At 41.4% G+C, this 25,685-nt stretch overlaps 1 protein-coding gene across 1 annotated transcript in view; it reads right to left on the reverse strand.

The window, feature by feature from the left end:
* Positions 1-25,685, reverse strand: part of usp43a (ubiquitin specific peptidase 43a) — a 110,306-nt gene that overhangs the window by 43,854 nt on the left and 40,767 nt on the right. Inside the window, exons 4-6 of the mRNA XM_072383456.1 lie at positions 17,431-17,523; positions 10,297-10,432; positions 7,961-8,105 (exon numbers count right to left, since the gene is read on the reverse strand). Coding sequence (XP_072239557.1) covers positions 7,961-8,105; positions 10,297-10,432; positions 17,431-17,523 — 374 coding nt within the window. The remainder of the gene's footprint in view (positions 1-7,960; positions 8,106-10,296; positions 10,433-17,430; positions 17,524-25,685) is intronic.

Genomic DNA, 25,685 nt, shown 5'->3' on the forward strand with positions numbered 1-25,685 from the left:
CCACAGCCTGAGGGAGGTGTTAGAGGGGTGAAAATAGGGACGAGTAAAAGAGTGTTGGGGGCAAAGGGAAAGAGCAGGGCTGTCTAATTCTAAAAAGTGATTACCACAGTGAGATATCAGGAAAACACAGATTTAGTGATCCCCCAGCATGATATTAGTATTTGTCGTTATTATCACAATGTCATGGTTTGTACGATCCTCTATGTAATCTCCTATCCCATCTCCTATGTCTGCCAAATGCATAAACATCTGTAATTAAAAGATAAAAACTGAGCCTGAAGTGACCCGAGGGAGAATGAAACAGACAGAGAGTGAGAGCATTTTGAAGAACAGGAAACCAAAGGGAGAAATATGAATATGGCCACAGACTGGAGCTGGAGTGATTAATTAAACAGCTCAGTCCTGCACAAGACACGACGCCCCCTCTGGCACTCACACTCCCCTTCCGACGCCATCCTCCATTTCTTCATTTTGTTTTTCTACTTACACCCTCCTCCCACCCTGGGACTCCACACATAATTGCCTTTTTCACTGACTGTTAGGGGGGGAACCAGCTCTTAGCTTCAACGGCAGGTAATGGGAGGGAAAAAAAAGATTGAAGTAATAATTGCCACGAGAAGAGAAGACTTCTGAGCGTCACATATCTGAAGGTTGGGTGAATGAGAGATTTTTTTTGTTGGAAGGGACGCTGTTACAACTTCTTACTGTGCATCTTATCTGTCACGACTGCAGTGTGGCTTCATGTAGACATGAAATGTTCTCTCTTTTGTAGGAACAAATCCAAATCAAAAGATCTCACGTTGAACATTTTTTTTTTTTTAAATCAGTGAAGACAGTATGTGATTACTCAATGTAGCGGTTCAGCTATTACACAAGAACATCTTAAAGATGACTGTGTTGGAAAAAGCCCCACGTTGTCTGTCACGTCTTCAGATGATGAGTGTTAAAAAGAAAAGGACTCTTGATGGGCCTCCGCAGGGATCACTTCAAGCACAAAAAGTTGAAGGAGTTGTAGTTTACACAGGGTCAATGCACATTTTCCATTTCAAAATCCTGAACTTTTCAGACGAGACAGTGTACATTTCAGGCCATTTTAGACATCCCAGTGCAAACATGTAGATATTCATCAAGTGGATTTAAAGTTTAATGGTAAACATGCGTGTTACAGTCATTCTGCTGCCAAATATTTGACAGAAGATTGTAATTCTGCGTACTGTAGCTCGTAAAAATGAATTACCACCAAAGCAGTGAGCGACACGGAAGAGCAACAACATCTTTATGGGTGCGGCCTCTCGATCTGAAAAGTGAACCAAAAGTGAAAGTGCTTTTCACCTGCATTCTTTTGAGCTGTCATGTGGGGAGCGACTGCTCTGCTGACAAAAAGATTTGATTTGTTGCCAGTTTCCTTGATGGTATTTTTGGCTGAGCGCAGCTGCCATGCAAGGTGCTGCCATCGGGGGCAACTTGGGGCAAAATTTCTTGTCCAAAGATACTTTGAAATGTGGAGAAGCCATGGCCTGAACTGCAAATCTTCAATTAGGGAGCAGTTCGTTCTACCACCTGAGGCCCAACGCTCGGTGGTGCAGATAAAGACACATGGGCACAGGTGACATCCGTGGGTTCTTGTTTAGCAAGTTAACCAAGCTCGAGGCTCCATGGTGTATGAACCAGGCGATGACACCAAGGTGGCATTCATCTTTTAAATATCTATGAAAAACACTTTTTTTCCCCATCAATTCATTCTTACAAATTCCCGATGATAGAAAACTAGTCTGGAGCACAAATGCTTCTTGATAATTTCTTTTTTTCCACCGCCAATCTCATCTATACCAGCAAAATGGGAAAAGTTCCACTTTTTTCAAGACTGAGTAGGAATTCTGCTGCAGAAGAGGCAAAAGTCTGAGGAAAGTGAGGTCTAATTTTCAAACACCTCAGTGAGTTTCATTACTGAGGTGTGAAACTGCAACAAAAACTAATTAGAACGAACACTCAGAAGGGGATAACACCTGCACAAATCCGAGGTCCTGGCGGCTGACAGCGATCTGACCGCACAATGGCCTTGATGACGACTGAACACCTGAGCTTTTTGCCAACAGCAACATTTCAGACAAAGAACTGAATACACCCGATTCTAGCCTCATCTTTCCTCTCTTCCTTTGACTTTTATCTTCCACCATCCCTCAATGACATGCCATTCAACTCCAGTCCCCTGTTTGATCTATAATAAGAAGGCACAATATTGCATCACCAGCTGCCACAACATCCGAGCTGAATCCTCATATTAAAAGAAAACAACACAAGTGAGCCACAGCGCTGCAGTAATTCCAATAAGATTTTGCACTTAGTTACATCATGTCTCAAATATTTGTCCAGCATGGGGAAATTTAGACTGCTTGTGAGGCACAACGCTGACCCTGCACTAGAACTGCACGATATCAGGAGAACATGCAGCACAGACTATCAATGATATGAGGTGCAAAGATTATCTCATAAGAATCAGCCCAATTTCAACATTAAAAGATGTAATTACAATGGTGCCCTGGACTGAATCAAATGTGTAATAAACCTCTTTGATGACCAGACCCTACCATTGTAATCCCGCTGAATTGGACGGTTTTATTGAGTCACAGCAAGTTGTCCATATCAAAGCAAAAGTAAATGTAAAAGCCGAGATCAGATTTTTTTCTAGGCTGGCACACGCCGACTGAGCAGAGTCTGCACTCGGATCTGACTGTGAAAGACGTGTGCCATTGCCTGCAGTTGCTTGTGAGGTATAAACAGATAAAATTTATCTGACAAGCAAAGTTGACACAGTTTACAATGCCCTGTGATATGACACGTTTGGATGATGTTCGAATTTTACAATAAGGAAGAGATATCGGGCAAAGGTCTGTGGAGCCTTGACTGGGAACAGCAGTAGCACAGCAGATCTGAACTCTCACGTCACGGTGAATCCCTGAATGCCAATAAAGCTAGTGCAAATCACAACAACTCAGAAGATACAACAATGGAGGCTTACTATACAACTGTAAAATATCATAAAAACCTGCAGCTTGAGTGGCAGCTGTATTGTCGTGACAGTAAAGTTGAGAAAAAAAAAAATTCTATTAATATCTGATTGAAAGGAGCTAACCAATGCCACATTTATAGAAAGGACTTGTTCTCAATGCAATCAAACCAAACACATCTTACCCCCACTGCACCATCTTACAGGTGAGAGACACACACTCCTAATAACTGCAGGTAATCAGTGGTTTTGACAGTCTGTTGATGAAATTTAACTAGTTTTCACCCATAGACAACGTGGCCTCGCACTCCCAAAAGTGTCCAGCGAAACAACGATCAATACATGCTACTGTGAACAGGCTGTTTTTATAATGCTGAAGACTCAGAGGACGCTTTTGATGCTGAAAACTAAAAAGAACTACAAACAAAGTGCAGATACAGAACAATTTGCACTTTTTTTAGGTTGAATTTCTGTTTGGTCTCTCTGTAGCATTCTTGTCTTTAATGACAGAAAAACCTCCCGTTGTTACAGTTACTGTCGTCCCGCAGAAAATCATATTCATTTCATGATCTTGCTGATGGCCTGATATTCTCATAAGATTTGCGGGAGTAAAAATACACTAAAATATTCATACCGGTTTGGGGGGGAACTGATTAACCTGCGGAGCTGAGCAGATAAATGAGAGCAGAGTGTCAGTCGTGAAATGTAGAATCCCTCTGGGCCAACAGAACAACACAGCGGCTTCAGCTCGACTCAGAACAGTAAATGTGTGTTGAGATTTGTCTCTTTCAAGTTGCAGGGGCTTGTTTGTGAAGGGAATTTTGTGCCCTCTTTCTTTCCAACACCGTGGCCTGGTCCGCATATCCTTTCTGTTTATAAGCAACCCCCACAATCCACTCAGCTCAAATTCCGGTGAAGACTCGGTCTTTACTTTTCAATTTCAAGAGGAACGAGTGAACATCACATAACTCCAGTGGGCTAAGCTTTCCCAGGCTTCAGAGTCCTGTGTGGGTCTATTTATTTGCAAATCGCCTGGTTTGTTGAAGGTGAAATAGAACGCGATCGTGGCACTTTGGACCTAATTGATATTTCAGTGTGTTTTCCATCATGAGACCTCCTGCTGCCATTTCCTCTGAATGCAGAAACTCATTACGGTACCGGGGAGCAGTGTTGATTCAGTATCCCCCAAACATTTGCAGACAAAGACCGCTACTTATAACAACTGAGGAATTCTCAGCATAGGCTGAAACGTCTCCAGCGTCACTTTAACACGCTTGCTTTAACAAAATGTTAACATTCTCTGCTCTTTTTGAAGATCCATTGATTATTCATTTTTCTGCTGTATACATATATCTGCTGATCATCTCCCTCAAGATTGAAAATGGGACTCCATTTGCCAAAACCAACAGTGAAAACCAAACACCCACGGATAGAATTCACAATGCCAAGTGTGGTGAGTCAAAAAAAGAAGCCCGGGCTAAAATATCACAAGCAGCAGATGGATCGTTTTAAAATCTTGAGTACACATTCGTGCTGGGATGCTCACACAGCTGTAGAGTCTTGTCTAACTTCCATGTTGTTCAAATCTGTTTGTTTTACAGCAGGACAGAATTTCACATCCCATCAAATAAAAATTCAGGCCAAAAGGGAAGTTGTAATGCGAGTCGGTTATTCATTACATCGCGGGACCTTGAGGCTTTCTGCACAGGCATCCATCACGGGCGGCATGTGGCTTTACTTTACACGCAAGCAGCAAAACAAACAACTTGATGGACAGCAGGAAGACTGTAGTTCTGCCTGATTCAGGTGTGCTGGAACGAATTCAAACAACGTGTTTCCACAACATACAGAAACACCTGTAAAGCCCGCGTGGGGAGATGTAAAAAGTTGCACTCAGAGTATCATTTTGTCCACATAAAAACAAGACATCTAAAAAGTTTAAGTGTTCTTTTTCAACAGTCATTTCAAGCAGTTGAGGAAATGTTCGCATTTAACCTGGAATTTGCTGGGATTGACAGTATAAAGAGAGACGGCACATCATTTGGAACTTTCATGTTCCACCCCCGCAGGCTTATATTAACAATGTTCCATTGAAAATCTTGCAAAACCAAAGGTTTTGCCACTTGGAGAACCCCTGTGTTATCTTTTAGAATGACTAATGTGTTTATTATACTAATACTGTCCACAGTGTTGGTAAGGATAGTAAAAAAAAACAACTATCCATAAAAACGACTGGAGAGGCTGGACTTTACGCAGAATCTGAGGCCCCTTCAAGGCTCCAAGTAATTGCAGCTTTACATAACCTTAGTAACATTTCAGCTCCTGCAAAGCTACTACTTTCAGTAGTCAGTAATTCAGTTGCGACATTGGTAGTTTGACCTCTGACAAAGATGTTTAACATTCTGCGTCGCAGATCAGAAGCCCTCATGAAATCAGGAAGGCTAATTCTTTCAGGTATTACCTTCCATTTCAAGCAGACCATTGTGCGCTCTCTGCAGTAATATGTGTGTGAATTCACAAGCTGTATTTTTAATTGAGAAAAGACAAAAAAATGCCATCCTAAGGACCCTCTACATGATATTGAGGTATAGCTATTGGATGGACGGATGGATGGATAATCCCACTGAATGGAGTTTAGATTTCTTTCAGCTTTTGTGATCCTGTGATTTATTCTGAGCAATTACTATTCATGATATCACATAAATCATGCGCTCACGATAATGGAAGTCACATCTACATTTACCAGAGTACACTTCAGTGTGTTTCTGCATATGTGTGTGTGTGTTCTCTCTATGGGGACTTCCTTTTTATTTATGAGGCTCAATAGTGTAATTCCAATGGATTCATTACCTACATGACATAGAAAGTCACTGAACGCACTCACATTGGGGGGACCTGCCTTCCCTTTAGGGACAGATTACCATCCAACAGCTATTAGATTTTAGAGTCAGGACTTGGTTAGCCTCAGTTTGGAGGGGAGGTCTCCAACAAATCATTGTAAGCCAAGGTAATGTCCTCTCAAATGCCTGAAACTCTCTGACGGGAGTGACGCCGCTCGCTCTCCTGATATTGTTTTCATTCTGTGAAGTGACAACAGAAATGCCTCTTTTCAAGAAAGTAAAGAGGGTTAATTTTTCATCAGCACTCGAGCACAGAATTTAATTATCATCATTCTTCTTCACAGGTAACAAAACTGCCCTCAAAAAAACTGGATGAGCAGGCCAATATTAATCACAGCTCGATACAGACTGCTACAAAAACCACTGTGATTGTTATCCACCTCAATTAAGCACCATTCAGAAATGGTCACAGAACTCATTAGAAAATGTATTCACACTGACTGCCATTATTATGTGGCATGGTGCTTCAGAGCCCAAGATACATTGTCTAAGCCCCTGTAACCTTCCTGAACCTTTCAGAAATGTCATAATTCATCAGCAAGAGATGAGCACGCATGCATATTTACCCTTTGTACAGCCACAGATCTCTGTTTGTTTTATACAACATCTTTTCAACCCCTTGTAAACAGTGTTGAAGGCCAGGTAGTCGGTGACTGCACTACAATGCAGCTGAAGCTCTTAGCAGCTGGCTGGGAGACAAACCAGCCTGTTTGTTTTTAGTCTAAGCACAGACCTCCACTCCCTTGCTGCACATCCACTATTCTATATATACACTTACAACATCCCCTCCCCTGGCCAAAGTTCAGCTGATAACATTAACAGCATAACTTATACCCATCTTGACTCAACGATCTTCTATCGTATACCATCAGCGTTACGTTGAGAAACAGGTTATCTTATCAACAATGTGGGTTCATTTGACCTGCAAGTAGTAACTTAACAACTTCTGGCAGTATATTGGCAGTTTTTTCATCTGTTTTTTCATCCATAAATATTGCAATCTAAAACACCAGAGACACTGAAAACCATGTTCTTTTGACTCATTTTTAAGTACTTTGCAATGCACATTCCCAGGCCTGAAACTGCCCTGGAGCGCCTGGAGCTCTGAGATACCCCACTTTAGAGCCTGGTTTTCTGCCCAGCTCGACACCGTTTTGCTTGACGGTACCACATCAACACTTTTGCCATGACGAATAATGTAAAAAAATAAAAGGAAAACGTCAATTTCACCATTACGAATAAAGTCAGAGGGAAAAGAAAGACACTTGTCGTTAAAGATGCAGCAGCTAGAAAAGCAACAACACTACTGAAGGAAGTGGGGAAGAAGAGAAAGTGTACGAGCAGGACATGGGACAACAAGAACCATAAGATTGGATTTTACTGCTCAGAGAAAAGCAGGATGTAGAATAAGCTTAATTTTTGATATCAGTAAGTAATAACTTAGCTTTCTTGTTCTGTCAGTGAAGTTGCCGACATGCAGCTTCAAATTCACTGAAAGAGTTTGTCTTTTTCTTTTTTTTAAATCTCCTCTTTTCTGTTACTCTTACATGCAACCCTTACACTTACATGCAACCCTACTCCCCATCTTCACCTCTTCCAGATACAAGAGGAGCCCCATCAGAAGTTGTAGCCACCTCCCCTCTCTGCTCATCCACCTCAGATACCTTTCTACGTTCACCTTTCCACTTCATCGAGATGATGCTTTGGAGTCTAATCGCCAGACAAAATTGCTGCAAATTCAACTTTTGTTACATCTTTTAATTCAATCTCACCTTATTGCACTTCATTGTGCTTCCATGCATACAGAAGCACAATGAAGTGCTGCATACAGTAGACCTCTGCTCTCAAAAGTACTACGTCTGCCTTTAGAAACATACTAATGAAACATATGGGACTGAATGAGAGTGAAACTGGTAACAAGTGTAAGTGTGAATCACTGCGAATTAAAGTTAATGGAGGAGGCCGATAAGAGACAGCTGGAAGTGAGTGATGAGTGGTCAATGGAGTGCAGAAAGTGAGTGTCTGCAGAGTTACGGCCCGTTGCCATAGTTACCTGAGTGTGGTGCAGAGCCGCCGCGACTGCAGTGAGGAGGAGCCTGGAAAGCGTAGACGACGTCGCTGTCAGCAATCGCGGTCAAGTCGTCGCTATCTGAGAAAGAACGCTGGAAACCAGTGGAGTACAGCTCTGCCAGGATGACCTGTGCACAGAGAGGAAAACATTGTTTGTTTCTCCAGTTTCAAATGATCCTCATCTCAGGTCAGTACAACTTAAGATGAATTTTCAACTTTCTGCCAGCCAAAATACTCAAAGAGGACATTCCGACATCAAAAATACATCAAAGCATCTGCTAAAATGGGTATTGTGACGTCAACAGCTAGCTTTTTCTTTCATTATTCACTATTTATTTGCTTTGTTTGTTTATCGCCCCTACCAGCATTGAAATAGAATATTTAACCTCAAGATACAGTGCATTTGTTCAAATACACTCCAGTACTAATTAATGGCCTACTAAAAAAGTAAAACTTCTAAATCTTTCAGATGCTGCTCTCTCTCTCCTCAATCGCCCCAAAAAATACAGATTAGTGTTGAGCCTTTTTACTCATCTACGAGCAATCGATGCGAGGGTAGGGCCCTGCGCCAGGCAGTAACGGTTCACTGAGCCAGAAGAGGGCATTTTTCACTCCTTCTACAATCAAATTACTCACAGTACAGTCACTTACTTACAATAAAGTACAATTCTCTCACAGTCCAAATGAATATATCATTATTTACACAAACAGGTGGACAGTTATAAATGTAACAAATAACCCTGTGTGTTTCGCAGTTTTCTGAGGTGATGTCTTATTATGTGCATGGAGATCGTCTTTTTGGATTCTCGAATGGCAGGGAGGAAACTGTCATATGGCTTCAGTTTGGTACACCCTGTACATAAAAAGCTGTGAACTCTTTGCACTCGACTCTGCCAGTTCTAGTGTACACTGGAGGGACATAAAAGTAGAACCAAACTAAGCAATAACTTTAAGTTTCCTAATCCAAACTAATGAAGTTGTTAATATCAACCAAGTCTCTCACATTACCATTTAAAAAAATTATGAGATGACTTCAGATTACTGACATCACTTAACCCAACTTTTCTTCTGCTCATAAGCAGGCAGATTTAAAAACATGTTTTCCTATCATCCAATGCAGAAATTAGAGAGTTAAGAACATCCTTGGAACAATGAGTGGCACTGATGTTATTAAGGGTGACCCGACATCCCTTTGTTCTGGGGGCAGTCCCAGTTTTTAGTGGCCCACTCCAAGAAATATCTTCCAGTTTATGGGGTGCATTAACGGTGTTGTTAAACAGATAACTGCTCTCTGTCTCTGTCTCTCACTGCTCAAACAAATCTGAAGCCTATTATGAGGACCCTCCAAGCCATTACTCTATGGTAAAATAGGTTTAAAGAACTTTTACACCCCCCCCCCAACAGGATTAAGTCTGAGCACAATGTTTTTCCCTTATAGCTTCATCTCCACAATGAAGGAAATATCTGATGCAACTTAAATTCTGACAAAGTCAACGATAGACTTCCGACCCACAGAAAAAAAAAACATTTTTCATTTCTTGGGTCATTTGATAGCCTTTTCTGCTCTACTGCTGATGTGAACCAGGCTTAGAGAACCCAGCAGCATTTATCATCTGTGTGAGGACAGGTTATGGTCACGCGCCTCTGGAACTTTTTCATTTAGCCTTTTTCCTCAAAGGTGACAGACACTCTGCTCTCTCATCCAAGTTTGTAAGTCTATGTTTCTATCAAGTCAAAGTCCTCTCATTATAAGTAATTATCTGGATTGGGAATTTAAAAACCTTCCATATGACAAAACACAAAGAGAGTCTTAATGATGATTTGTCAGCGAGTTGCCTCAGTGTTGTAACCTTGGTTTGTTACACCCACCGCATCGTAAAATGCTGTCCATGAACATTTCCTGTAAAACCACTTACACACTGTGCGTGCGTGTACAAACTGAACTCACCAAACTGAGGTGATTAACACACTTTTTGTTCCAGGGTTTTTTGTTTGCAATAAACCTTTTTGTATGATTGTCAGACCTAAAATGAGTTTGCCCAGAAAACCTTCTTATATTCAATAACAATGGCTCCATCGACGGTCACTGCGGGAAGAAAAACTCAGGCTTTTTGTTATTTTTGACGTGTTGTTTTGATCTGGAGTCCTTTGTCACCACCAACAGTCCAAATCAAAGCTACCAAACTGCATCATTTTAAGAATTTCACAATTACCATGTGTGGGGTTCAATTTTTTAAACCACTCTGTATTCACCAAACGCTCGTCATCCAACAAAACAGACACAAACAATTAACTGCAGTGTGTGTTTCCTTAATGTACCTGCTCAGGGGAGATGTTACCCTCCGTTGCTACCATAGCTCTTAGGGAGGAAATGGGACCAAAAAGAGGCACGGCGAGCCCCACCCGCAGATACCTCTGGCTCTTTGAGCTGAACACCAACGTCACACACATCGGCCTGTGGAGCAGAACAGACGGAGGAAGACATTGAGCAGAAAGCAAGTGTGTGTGTGTATGTGTGCTTGTGTGTGACGGTAAGGAGGGGCAGAAAGATTGGGAGAGTAAGACAAATGGAGAGCCAGAGCAAATTGTTCAGCAAGTCGGATTTTCCATCTGGACTTTACTACACATCCTAAACCAAACCTGGCAAACTGAGTTAGTTACACATTTGTATGCAGACACACACACACACTGTCCAGAGATGTACAAACGCAGCAGCTGTGAACTGTCAAAAGACCAAAAAGAGATTAATGTATCTGTGCAGAATTCTGGGAAACCGAAAAAAAAAACAAAAAAAACAATTTGCTGAAAAGGTGTGTTTGAGCTAAGCTGACTTCAGCTCCTGAGCATTAAAACAAAACACTTGATAGTATAGAACTGAAATCTGCCGTTTGAGCCGGTCAATGTTGCCTGTCAGGTTCACAGAAACAATTTCCTTCATAATCCGTCCATTTGTTTCCGATTCAAACCATGCAGTAATTTAACATTTTCAGATGTTCCCTTGGTGGGGTCTTCATGTCTTTTCGTGTGTTTTGATTTATGCCAGACTGGACATGTAGAACAAAACCGGTTTAAACAACAATCTGAGCACCGTCTGTGGAAGATGCAGGGATGGAAATAATTGGGCAGACAAGTTGACAAAGGGTGGAGGCATAGCAGGGAGATCCCATTTGATCAGACAGAACAGGAGGAGGATGAAGAAAAAACAGAGCAGGGAGGGGGAAAAAAAGCAAGGTCATGCCATTTAATTTGGGATGAATGTGGTGCAGTCACCGACACCTCCACTTCCTGTTTCCAATCATGCATTATTCAGGTGACTAACATGTTAGCAATCTGGAGGCTGACAAGGCAGACGGTGGAGGATCTGAGCAGCTGTTTTGTCTATGTTACTCCAAGATGAGACGCAGGAATGTGACATGAAATGGGACGAGAAGGAGCTCGGAAGGAGCAGGAAATAAAGATGTCACCCGACAAAGCAGCAGACTTTATGCTGCTTCTTAGCTCCCTGCAGTTTCAAAGCCTGATTGTCTCCATTAAACAACAACCTCTCAGCTTAAAAAAAAAACAAAAAACTCAGACACACGGAGCAGTTCAGTTGGAAAGAGCTGAAAACTGTCTTTAGAAACCATGTTGAAACTACAAGAAGCACAGAAGTGTTTCTTCATGTTGTAGCTCCAGTTCTTTGAGTGTTCATATTAGAAGTGAACATGCCATTTCATTTGTTGAAATTCATAGCCTCAGCATGAGCTAGTATGTGCATGAGAATACTTTCATGACATTGTTAAGTCGTGTAAGTGAGCATTGTTTTGTCTACCGACGAGCTGAATTTGGATTGCAGAGTGTCTGGAACGGGAGCTCCAACTTGTGAGGATTGCTCTCCTGCTACCTCTGCTTACTGCCATTGTTAGCTGGTTGGCTTTTGTTTTGACAAAAATAACGTTAAATTCTAGTGTAGTAGTGAAGAGCTGGAGGGAAGGAAAAGGAGAAAATATGAGCCTTAACTGCGACGCCGAATGAAAGCCGAAATCGACAGGGTGGTAATGTGCCAAACTTTGATCCTCCCAAAATGTTTTTTTTTTTTTTTTTTTTTTTTTTTAAATAATGTATTGAAGTAAATTCATTCTAAAACCACATATTATAAAATTAATTATGTAGTATATTCACCTTATAGTCACATATGCAGTGGATTGTGTGAGTCATATTGATAAAGATGTTTTGACTATTAAATCCATTTGTTTTGCAGTGAACAGACATTTTCAGCATTTGGTTGTTAGGAGTACAAATAGAATTATGAATCAATCTGAAAGGTTGATCCCACAGTTTTAATTTTGAAGTGAGAATTCAGGGTCTGTGCGTATAAAAGACAACTTCGGACGAAGTACAAATACAACATGGCGTCCAACAAACCGCGACAGACGTCCACTCCACAGACATCCGCTTTGGTTTCTGAGCAAATTAATCTTTCAGGCAAAAATGAACACAGTTTACTTTTTGTTCAATGTACTAAAACTGTTGCCGTGAGCCCATTTAAACCAACATTTGAAAGAGTTAGCAACTCAGCATCATACTCCATATTCATTTAGACACGATTTGTTCCAAACATGTATCATTTATATTGCACATAGAGTTTCGTATGGGAATTACTCTCGTTTCCCTTGGTATTTGTATTTTGTACCACATTATATATACTTTTGTTTTTATTATTGTGACAATGAACATAATTTGACATTCAGCAGTCATCTTTTACAGGCCCACAGGTGCTCGAACACCAGCACGAGCAAATGTGTCGTGTGTGTGCTTCATATTTTCAAGCAGGGATTTTTTTAAAATTCAAATATCAACAGGACCTTAAAGGTTTACAAGATTAGAAATTAGCCCTCCTAATACCTTAGACAAACTAAAAATAATTTCTAATTACAAATTGCAAAACTGACTTATCACTGTCAAAGTGGTCATGACTTCATTCTTAACATGACTTAATAAATAATTGAATTTTTTTTCCAAACCAGGGTTCTCTTCCACACCCTTAACTAGAGATGGGAATTGTTAAGAATTTAGCAATTCCGGTTCCATTATCGATATCGCTTATCAATTCGGTTCCTTATCGATTCTATTATCGATTCTCATACAGTTATGTCTAGTACAAATGGCTTTGGTTGCAGTAACACTTTAATTTCAAGTATGTTTTAACATTTTATCTATTTGCGCCTCATGTCATTTTTTTTCCCCCTGCCTCGATGAAAAGGGTAGCTACAGGTATGCAGGAGCCTGTCTCTGAGCTTGCCTCACTCTTGCAGTCATCGTCATCTAAATGTTAATATCAGATGGAAATTATTGATTCAATATGTCACTAACTAATTAATTCTAATTATTACAATCAACAGGACAGAAGACGCTGTGCCACAAGCCCCCCCGGGAGAGTTGCCGCCATCGCTGAGTAGCGTGTCAAAGATTTTACATTCGTGCAAAGTAATTGCATGTTGTGTGGTCAAATGGTTCAGCATGTTGAAAGTATTTCTCCCATTTGATGTGACCAAAGCCCTGCATGTGTTGCAACTGGCCCTAGTGTTGTCCTTTTTGGTGAAATATAACCAAACTTTGGAGCGCCTCGACGCTATTTAGCTTTAGCTTTTAGCTAAGGCATTTAGCTTTTTGCAGTTTCTAAACTATGCCCTACTGTCAGTTTCCTGGCCCTCCTCTGAGTGTTTGTTAGGTTTTTCTATATAGGAAGTGACTGAATAGTTCTACATCATGTTGTTGTTCATGATTATGCAAACAAGAATGTCTGACAACATACTGAAATTAAATATTAGCTTTAATAAGAAGGCTGGTGGAAAACACTTGGATACTGACATTATCTGCAGTACCCATGCCCAGATGCCATGCTGGCAGCCAAACTCTGCTGCCTCTCAGGGGTCCTCAAACTTATCAGGCATTCAGCTGGGATACTGCTGCAGCAGGACAGTGCGATGAGGCCTCTGTGTGTGTCAGTGTGGGGCCACCACAATGAATCTAACTGAATTTTCCTCTGTGCTGGGCTCAGGCAACTGCAGGGACCGACCTCTTGCTGTCAGAGAGCTCAAGCTGCAAAACAGAGTTTTGGGTTAGCTCGATGGAAGCCATGCAGAGAGGATGCAGCGCAGTGACATCTGCATGCTTGAAGATAGGAAGATTCATTACGCACTGAATGCAGAAATGTTGTGGAACTGGATGTGGCGGGCATTGCTCTGACATTGTTTTAATGCATTTCTTCACCATCTTTTTATTTGTTCATTGTTTGACTGGATGAATGGGCAGAGAGAGAAAGGACATAACGTCTGAAAAAAATCTTCACAGTTCATGGTTACCAAGACACCCCGCATCCAGCTCATGTTGAACACCAGTACAATTATTCTTGCTGGTTAGACCTCTGCTACAGCTGAAGGTGAACCGGGGCTCTGATGGGAATCACTGGGGACAAAGGGCTCCACCCATTAAGAAGAATGATGCACCGACTCAAGGGCTCTCAGAAGTGCATTACCGATTAGAGCACATGCTTTTTATGTGCCAATAAACATCTGGCAGAAGTCTGTTCATTTGAGATGAGAAAGGGGGGCCTGTTCATTAAGTTTGGGTCGCTCTCCAACATGAGAGATGCCATAGCTTTTGTGGCTTAATCTTTCAGTAAGGTCACAACAGCAGTGTTCCTGTACTCCTATACATATATCCTCTCTTCATACATGGTTTTATTACGGTACTGTTACCATGGTTACTTCACTGAGTGACATATCGTCTCAGCAACTTCGGACAGTTTTTGTCTTTTCTATCGACAGGCAGAGTAGGAGGATGCCACAGGCAGAAGCAGGGGATCGCTTGCCCTCTGAAAGAAGCCTCACACTGCCTCCACTGACTCAGCTTCATTCCACAGCACATCCTGATGCAATCACTTCCACATGTAACATACAACACACGCATACGTCCATCTGACATCAGGTAAACGTGAGTGTAGTCGCTATTTTTGTACAACCTGAATTCAATTTATGAAATTTGTGCTCCAGCAGCTTGTCTGACCAGGCAGACCAACTCCATTCATATCTTGAAGACCCATGAACCCATTTCTGGCTAACCTTTAGCACAATGTGAATAATGAAAAGTCCATCTTGAAAATACTTTGTCCTTTGGCCAACTTGGCTTTTGTCAAATAAATCCTGAACTTTTAGGAAAATGGCGGCACACAGCCGCTTCTAGTGCTCCAACTCAACACACTCGGACTAAGATCCACCCTTTGCAACTGGGTCCTGGACTTCTTAACAGACAGACGGTCTCCTCTTCCCCCCATCACCCTCAGAACCAACTCCCTCCAGGGCTGTGTGTTGAGTCCCCTCCTGTTCACCCTGCTCACACACGAGTGCTCAGCGAAACATCCGAGCTGTCTGATTATGACGTTTGCGGACAACACGGCTGTGGTTGGATGCATCATGAACAATAATGAGTCTGACTACAGGCAGGAGGTGGAACGCCTGGAGGGTTGGTGCAGAGAGAACAACCTCTGCATCAACATGAAGAAGACCAAGGAGATGATCGTGGGAGCAGACATCGGAGAGACAGCGGTGGAAGTGGTCTCCAGCTATAGGTACCTGGGTGTACACATCACTGACGACCTCGCCTGGGGACACAACACTTCCTGCCTGATTAGGAAGGCACACCACCTCTACTTCCTCAGGAGGTTGAGACACGCTGGACTTGGAAGCTCAGTCCTGACATCGTTCTATAGATGTGTGGTGGAGAGCGTCCTCTGCTCCTGCATCACCGTGTGGCACGGCAGCTGCTCTGCGGCAGAGAAGAAGGCGCTGCAGAGGGTGGTGAAAGCTGCACATAGGACTGTGGGACACAGCCTATCCACCACCAGACATTTACACCTACAGATGCAGGAAACAGGACTCCAGCATCATGAGGGACCCCACTCACCCCGCACACACACTGTTTGTCCCCCTCCCCTCAGGCAGAAGCCTGCTGAGCATTAAGAGCAGGACCAGCAGACTGGAGCATGTGGCCCCTTAGGCCCGTTTGAATTTAGTTGAGTTTCCATCCAAGCGTTATCAAACCCACCCCACCCACATTATCTTATATTATAAATATATAATAATTCTTCTTTTTTTTTTCCTAATATAATGTTAACATGTTTGAATATTCACTTGCTCACAGGTGCCATTCAAACAAGAGTATCTTTGTTACTCAGTTCACTTAGTGTTTTTTTTTTTTTATTTTTTTTTTTTGTTTTGTTTTTTTTTAAATGGCACTTCACTGCATATAAAACTTGAAAGCTATCAAATTATGTCCATATGAAGCTCAGGAGGATGAAAATAGAGAAAAATAACTACATATTAGTTGAGTTTCTACAGTCAATGGTGCCGTCTCCCCTCTGGTGGCTCAGCTGCTTCATTTAGAAGGCAAAGAAACCCCCCAAAAAACGGATAATTACTCAGATTTGTTGTTTAGAGGTTTTTACTCTCTCTGTTTGTATCTTTATCGTCAGAATATAAATATCATCTTCCTCTCTTGCTCCATGTTAGTCCCTTTCTTCATATGTCAAAGTCATACAGCCTTACAGCAGTACCTTGCTGACACGCAGCTTCTGGAACTGTTAAAAAAATGGAAACCACACTAAAAGTGTCCGGTCAGGGACTTTTGACAACCAACATTTATCACTTTGTAATGACCGCGGCTAAAAGCTGTCCGTGTTCACAGCCAGCCTGCGCAGGTGTGTGGTCAAATGTCCTCCTAAAATGTGTGCAGTTTGAGCTCTGAGGATTTATATAGCATTAGAACGTCTAGATCTATTCTATTTCACTGAGATCCGGATCTTATGTCCACAATTTCAACTGACAAGCAGAGAGACAAGTAAGGTCTCTGATCTACTGGGTAATTTGATATAATATTAAAAAAAAAATCATTATATACTGATAGTTTAACAAGTTATTACCTTAAAATAGTCCTAACACAGAGAAAAGTGTGAGCCAGCTTCTTAAAAGAGACGGATCAGAAAAATAAAATGTCCTGATTGATAAACCAGCAGTTTAGTTAACCAACATAGTATTAATGCCTCCATACCACTGACATAGAAACACGTCACATATACAGTACCAGCCAACGTTTGGACACACGCTCCCATTAGAAACTAACAGCTAGGTGTGTCCAGACTTCTGAAAAGTTAACCACAGAACAACAGCGCGTTTCTCTGGAAGAACACTAAAAAAAGGTTCTCACTGTTCTCACTTTCCAAAACGATGCAACATTGCATGAATGCAAGAAAATGTGAGCGGGAATATATAATACAGAAACAAAATGTTCGGGCGAAAGAGTCAAAATGAATCAAGGTGAGAGTACAAATATGTGCGAGTGTGCCAGAATGAATTATGGCTGGCACAGCCCCTCATGCTTTACACTGTACCACTTGTCATGTGTGTTATACATCACCTGGTGTGTCGAAGGGGAATGGGCAGAGAGATGCATAAAAATGGGTCAAAGGTGTTGCTCTGTTTAAGGCAGTGAGGGCACGTCAGTGAAGACCTGGAGAGAGGCACAGAGAGACAGAGATTTTTTTAAGTAATTACATTTCTTGTGTACAGTGGTGACTCAGCACATTAAGAAGCCAATCTGGGCTCTGGTGTGCTGCTGAGAAAAAGGGCAGCAAAGCAAGAGAAGGGTTAAAAACATGAGGTCAGTCAGTTGATACACAGTAACATAAGTAAGGTACAGGCAGCACAAAACTGATGGGTGGAGAAACGAAGGAGGGGGATAGATATTCAAAGGCACAGACAGGGGTTAAGAAAAATAGGAAAGAGAGCAAACTTGAGACTAAAATGATGGGAAGCAGACACATTTTCAGGATTGAGAGCAAACAAAGAGCTTGAGAGACAACAAAGACAGGAGAGATGAAAATGAACAGAAGGTCAGCAGCAGGAGAGTTGAATTGACAAACAATAAAAGGCAAAGCTGAAAGAGAAAATGACAGACAAGTTCTGTCAATATATTTAGCAAAACGAAGAGGAGCTGGTCAGAGTGGAGGACTGACATGAGGATAGAAACCCATCCTTTGGGCTGCTATCAGAAGAAAAAAAAATCTGTATCCAGACAAAGTTTTCAAAGGCAGATGATGACTTTCTAAAGATGTGGAGAAAGACTATGTTAAAAGCTCCAATATCTGAGAAACCGAAAACAAAACCATTGGGTTTTGATGGTTAGATTAATAAAACCAAAAGAAAAAAAACTAACTTAGAGCCCATGAAGCTGTTCTTTCAGTCTGTAATGAACAGCAGGGAGTCATACGATGCCCATCACCATCGGACAGGCTGCCACAATACAGAACACACAAGCTTGGATTGAAGGATATACAAAAGGAGAGAGGCCATGCTCTCTGTTAAGAATGGCAACACACAACTATATCTTCACAAAGTAACAAGCCGTTTACTGCTGTACTCAAGGAGAAATATTCAAAACTACATGCATCTTTCCCCTCACGGGTTCATGGTTTTCTAAAGTGTATCAAGAATGTCTCTGTGAGGAATAACACAAGGGTTGTAACAAGTGTTGTTTCAAGAAATTACAAAAAATGGAATAAAACTAATTCTAATGTTTAAGAAAAAGGGGATCAAATCTGAGGGAAATGCAGGGAAAAGTTGTATATACGGGTATATCTTCTAAAGTGGACATGGCGGGATCATTTCCAGTCATTTCATTCTCAATCATGGATACTTCTAAATAAGCTCTACACACTTCATTACTCCATATAGTGCAGTGTAATTGGCTCAGAACGAGGGAGAGCCTTCTCTTCTCTCTGAGATCGAGAGGATCTTCTGATTTGTCAAATTCTTGGAGGTTTGCCGAGGGGGCAGGCGGAGGGGATTATGGTGAATTGTGAACGCACACTAATCCAGTTGCTGGCTAGGAAGCTCAGACAACACAACCGGCAAAATCCTTTGAAAAACAAGCTACGTTTTCAAGCATGACAGAACATGGGATCAAGGGGTACGTTTCTGAGGCAGAATCAGATCCCAAACATCTAAGTGAGCAGCACGACAAACCACCACAACGAAGAATGTGGTGCAGGACAAAATCAGAAATTTTTCATTGTCTTTCTGTCTGGTCCTTCTGCAAAAATTAGTAGACTCTTTATTTAAAAAAAAAATAATTTAAAAAAATTAGCTGTCACGTGTCATGTGTATAAACGTATTAACCCAAAGTGCCGTTAGCCCACTTTAACCTTGATGTTTGTACAAATATCCATTTATATGTCTAATGCCAACACAGCACAGACATCTGAAACGGTTTCACTCACAGCTTGCATTTAAGACTTGTGCCCTTTGAGTGCTGGAACAGCTTCAACTTTGAGCTTCAGTCTTCCAATAAAGCTCGCGTCCAACTAGCTCTTGTTCCAAGATGTCGGGGTCTTAGGGGAAACTGTAATGGGTCAACACAATCAAAAACACCTTTTCTTTAAGACGAGCAAAAACAAAGCACAAGTAGATCACTTTGGCTATTAAAGTGCTTGCGATTGATGACGTGTACGCTCTCGCGCTTCTGGGTGCGCGCTCTCGCCCCTCTGGGTACGCAATGCCTTGAGAATTTTACCATAATAGGAAATACAGTGTGACTTGAGTTAAAAAAAAAAAGGGAGCTTCCATAATAATCAGTTCAGTTCTCCTGATTAAAGTTTGTACTGTGAGGCCACTGTAAGTGTACCCACTCCACGTTACAATAGGACTTTTGTTTTTGAACAGTAAAAAGGATAAAAGTAAATACAAAATGGTATTCACTTGATCACGTTGTGCACTAACTGGCCAGCACCCACTTCAAAGTAAGGTTCAAGGGAGTTTAGGGGGTGTCAGCGGGAGGGAAAGTGCTGTGTGAGGCCGAGCTGAAGGAAGCGCTGCGGGCGGCAAAGCATCAAAAGTAAAGAAGGTCAATGTTCGGCCATATTTGCAGCCACTCGGCTGTGCAGTGTGGAATGTCCAGACTAATGCCTCGGAGAGAGGTCAACATGAGCACATCCCAATTTAGCCTATTTTTTTTTTTTTTTTTCTTTAGGAAAAAGTGAAGCCCCTGCAGACATCATCTTTGAAGATCAGAAAACGTTAACAGTCCTTTATGGGGTGTCACGTCTTCAAAGGACACGCTATAAAAGTAGAGAACTTCTCAAACTGGATAATTATCAAGTTCTTGTACAGTATATGCATCACGTCCAGAAACATTAACAGAGTTAACACAAAAAAAAAAGTAGAGAGGGACAGTCTTGTCTCGTGAAATAGTGTTTTTAAATCACACAGGAAGTCATCTAGCATTTCATTAATATGCATTCTAGGTGCCACTGCATTCCGTGTCTTGTGAAGGGATGACGCCTTGCCTTGTCCTGTCCAATTGACCCAAAATATTTTTGTGTGACAATTTACAGCAAAAGAAAACTCACGAAAGGCTTAAAATGTGTAGCAATGATGTCGTGGCTGTGAAATAATGTTGAAAAGTAGAAAGCTTTGCCAGTAATAACACATTTAAACGTCATTCATTTGGGTAAAAATCTTAATCAGCTTGCAGTTAAATCAGAATTGACTACGCAGAGTCATGCAATTGAACATCTGAATAACTTGACAGCCTTAAAAAGCATTTTTAAAGATACTGACTTTGCTTTGTTAGATATTTATTGAAAAAGGGCCGTTAGGTCAGCTTCAGCAACGAAGAAAAAAAACATTAGCTGGCTTTTATGTGTTTTTCATTTGAACATCTACATCTAAATAAAAGCCAGACCAATAGGTAAAAACCTTTTCCAGCTATGTTGTTTGTCTAGATAGAGATAAAGACTGAGGCTTTCTGCGCATCTCCCAGGTCATTAAAAAATAGATGGCTCAAACTGAGAGTGACAGACGGAGGAGGGAGGCAGGTTTTGACAAAGACTCATTTAAACACTACCGCACTACAGAGTGACTCGAGCAAAAAACTCCCACATAGGCAGCTCAAACCGCAAGACAGTCCCAGCTCTAATCACAAACATTTATTCAGATCAGACAGCTCCAGTGAAATCCTCTGAGGAACATCTCCGAGAAATAAAAGGAATCGAGAGGGAAGAATGTGAGACCGAGAAAGTGATATAGACAGAAAGAGGGGAAGGCCAGAGAGCAGCACAGAAATAGACACAGACGAATGAGGAAGAAGAAGAAGAAGAATAGAGGAAGAAGAAAACAACAAATAATATAAGTCACAGCAAGCTTGCAATGGAGTGATGGCTCCTTTGTTATCCTGCATTTTGAGGCAAAGTGACTCCAAGTGGTCCCCAGTGATAAGATGGTGCAAAGGGCAGAAGAGAAAAAGAGGACAAAAAAAGGAAAAGATAAGGAGGACTCTGGACTCAGGAGACTGAAACAAGCTCACACTTAGGCCAACTATTGAGATAAGAACACATGAATATGCATATTTACACTTGAGGTGGTCCGATAAAATCCAGTGAACTGAACAAAGATCAAATTCTCTAGTGCTGGTTAACCGAGAGGGAGTCACTGGCCGTATCCTGTACGGTACTAAGCCAGTGCTAAAGAGAAATACACACAAAAGCACTTTGCTAACCTTTATTATCCTAATAAAAACACATGGATATAGTATACAATATGTAATATCTAATTTAATGGCTAACTGAAGTTTAATAACTGGGGCAACCCTAATCATCATCACTCCACCACCGTGCTTAAGAGTTGGTTTTGAAGAGTTATGCGATTTGGTTTTCACCAAATGTGATGCTCAACTCTGGTCTTGTCTGTCCAAAAGACATAACACTTCAGTTGTTTCAAGAGAAAAGAGGTTCTCATACAGTATTCATGTGCATTAGGGGTGTACAATGCTTAGTCAGTAAAATACTAAACAAATACAACTCAAGACATGAATCTGTGCCGCGTTGAACAGCTAACAGATGTTCATCTCTAGGGTCTTTAGTGGCCTCAAAGTGCTTCTCTTACAGAAAAAAATAAGTGCAAGGATACAACGGCATGTTGGCTAATAGCATCCAATATGAGACTGAACAAACGCATCATAAATGTCAGTTAATGTGTCCTTACATGCATTCTAAATGTGTGTGAGTGTCATACACATATAGTGAACTGGATCACACTCGGCTGTGCTTAGAGTATGTCTTTGTGAGGGCGTGTGTGGAGGAAGTCTTACCCTGCTCGCACTCCCAGAAAACCTAAAGACGTATGGAGAGACGGTCCTCTAGATATGGCTGGAATTGTTCACAGTGGAGGGGAGCAAAAAAAAGAGGAGGAGAGGGGACGCATCTGTGGGAGTTTGTGTGAGGTGGGAGATGGAAAAAGAAAAGTCTAAGGAGTTTTGTTTGGAATGATTTGTGTGTATGTGTATAGGGAAAGTTGTTCTGTGAAGATGCAAGAAATTCATGTGAAAACAAATCTGCAGCCACGAGTTTGGAAATGTCGCGCTAACACTCAGGTTTGCATGCAAAATATGGTGTGAAGACAGTCAGGGGAGAAGAGACAGAGGAAGAAAACAAAAGCAACATTAATTTCCATTTCTCTTCCAGAAAAATGGCTCAGTGGAAAGACTTGCTACAAGTCATTTCAGTTAGTCAGTTTGAGGGCCCCGCGGCATCACTAAGCATTAAGTCCATCATCCACGAGACAGGGAAAGGGATAATCCCATGAAAGAAAGGCTAGTTAACCCCACAGAGCAGTGGTCAATACTGTACATGTGTCAGAGCTTGACCTTTTTATCGACTGGCTAACACCCCATCCCGCTGCAAGTCAACTGTGGGCCTCTATAAAGTGGCAGACTGTGAGCAACATAATCACTTTCACCCACGGATTTTCAACACAGTTAAACACATTTATAGACTGCCAAATGAACTAAATATACAGTTTACATCACCCACAAGATTAACTTGGTTCAGTAACACCATCTACCTTACTTGTGCTTATTCTTGATGGCGAATGTTTGATAGTCTGACTTGCGCTGTTCACAATGAACAATCAATATTTAATCTGACCATATAACAATGTTACCGTGTAAGGTGGGTGACAATCAGAAAAAGTGAGAACCAATGTTAAGTTCCGTAAACTTTCGAGACTGCAGCTTCTAGTAATAGTCATGCGTCTTAATTGAAGCCTGGTTTGTAGCTTAGCTGATAACTTGTTGTTACTGTTAGGGCCAACTGCGGTGAAGATCAAGCATAGACAACATCAGTCAACCCCAGCGTGAGACTGGAGAAGCTGAGAGCAGCTCCCTCAGCAACAGGCTGATCCATCCACAGTGTCAGAAGGAGCGCCATAGAAGATTATTCATCCCCACAGCAGTCAGATTTTCCAACAATGAGACAATGTAACTGCTGTTAATTCAATCAGATATGGTTGTCTGGTCAATTGTCTACATAGTGCTCATTTCTAGCCGTCTCTCAATGATACCCTCCATCACATACCAGGTGTTTCATGTTCTACGTATAGACCATGACAGACAAGTAGACAGGTTTTATCTTGGTCTCCATTGCTTCAGTTTCACTACTCCAAGCATTTATTTTATCAATATGTTGTGTATATTGATAGGCTACCAAATATCAGTTGTTTTCTGACCACACAGCACATAATATCACTGTCATACTTCTACATATTATACATGTAAAGGGATGATGCAGGTAGTCCACCAGTTTATGTCAGCAGGTGCCATACTTATAGAAGGAGGTAGGATTTAACATGGACTTTTTATAATAATAATCATTTTTAACAAAAATAGTTTGTATAATAAAATTAAAATTATGTGTCAGAAAGCTTTTTTTGTCCGATGTGGATACACACTACTTAAACTGGTTGGCTTGTAGCTCCAAACCAAGCCATTTGAAATGGGACAATGCTGCTATCAAAGCATATATATAAAACCTGCTAAAGCACCATAAAACAAGCGCTGCTATGACACAGGAGCTAGGATGCCCTTGCATGGAGCTGGCATAATTAGAAATTTATTTATTTTTTTGTCCAGGTGCGGCGACGCTTGACAATATGACAACGTCAAGGACTTACACCAGGCGGTGGAGCGTAGGGCCCTGTTGCACAGCCAGTTGCTTCAGGTGTGGGGGAAATAAAAAGATCTGTTTGGAGTGTGTCAACTGGCACCGGTGTATTCAGGCCTTAAGGCTCTCTGCTCGGGCAGCACCTTCAGTTTTGCGGTTAAAATTTTCTTCCCTTTATGGCACAAAAACATGAAAAAAGGAAAATATGGAAACGCTGCATCCTTTTCTGGGAGTGAGCTCATTTAAAATGGACTGAAGGACACAGCATCCTCCAGGCTAAAGATGAGAGGGACGATCAAACTTGTCACGAATCAACAGCTCAGAAAACAGCGTCCATGATGGCACTGGGGTGCATGAATACATGCACATGACATGCACGACTTACACACCTGCAGAGGCTCCGTTGATGCGGAACGATAAATACGAGATTAGTTACAACATACAACGCCTTTTTCAGGGAAGGCATTACTTACGTATTTAAGCAAGACAATGCATATATAAGACAAACACAGTAACAAACCACAGTAAAGCTGTAGGGCTTACAAGGGTGCCGTATTTAAGAAGGTGATACGCATTTAGTGATCAGTTATTACCAAAATATTGTAAGTGAGTGCTGGCTGGAGCCTTGATGCAAATCTAAAGCAAACAAATCTCTGTTGCTACAGATCACTGACCAAGAGACTTAAATTTGGTCTCTTGCATTCCACTCAGTCCATACGAATAAAAAAAAAAAAGTCAATTCAACACAACACGGTACAAATTGAATTCATAACTAGTCACCCAGGCAGTCCTTTGATATATTGTGTATCATGCATTAGTGACCTCTGTTGCTCAGCAGTTGGTGTAGTCATGTTAGATCCATTAGGAAACAGTCTGAGTCTCCAGGGCTGCAGGTTATTACAAGAGTTACAAGGTTATTATAAGAGTCTGCAATGACAGATTCTCTCTCATATACTCCTTGATTATTTCACTTACATAAGCGGCTGTATCTGGATTAGATGGCTTTATTCTGTCATGTCCAAGAGTCAGTGGTCAGTAAGTCTGGGCCGAAACGATGCCAGGTTACAACTGAGGTAAAATATTTCCTACCAAGAAACAACTTACCTGCACAGCCAGTACTGATGTTTTGAAACCTATAGAAACACTGTATTTGTCAAAGTGCAGATGACAGCCTACCTCACATGATGCATAAAAGATGCACACAAACTTTAATCAGACCGTGTAGCAAAGAGATAAAATGATTCTCATCACAGCTGAATTCTGTCTCATCTACCAGTCAACATGTTTAGGCTAAGAGGCAAAAATGGTGTTTTTCTCCTCATCCCAAATTACTCATTTCAAATCATCCAACTGTGCAATCACAATATTAAAGCCTGAACAGATAAAAGCTTGCCATTTTCATCAGTATATCTCACATAACATCTAACATCACGTGTACACCATTAAGGAACCGTGTGAAGAGTGCCTTGAGTCAGTTCCATTAGAGGCTCTATTAAACTACAAAACCTGAGACTGACTTTCCACTGTGAGCGAAGCAAAGAGAGCCAGTACTAAAGGTAAATCCCCTAACCCTTCACAGGTCCGTCTGACCTATTTTTTTAAGAGTTGCAGATTCTTCTCCTCAGGGGGAGAAAATATATTCTCACCAGGGTGGAGTGGATATCCTCTTTAATGGTGT

Source organism: Leuresthes tenuis, unplaced genomic scaffold, assembly GCF_036924035.1.
Source record: "Leuresthes tenuis unplaced genomic scaffold, fLeuTen1.0.hap1 SCAF_4, whole genome shotgun sequence".
Lineage (NCBI taxonomy): Eukaryota > Metazoa > Chordata > Actinopteri > Atheriniformes > Atherinopsidae > Leuresthes > Leuresthes tenuis.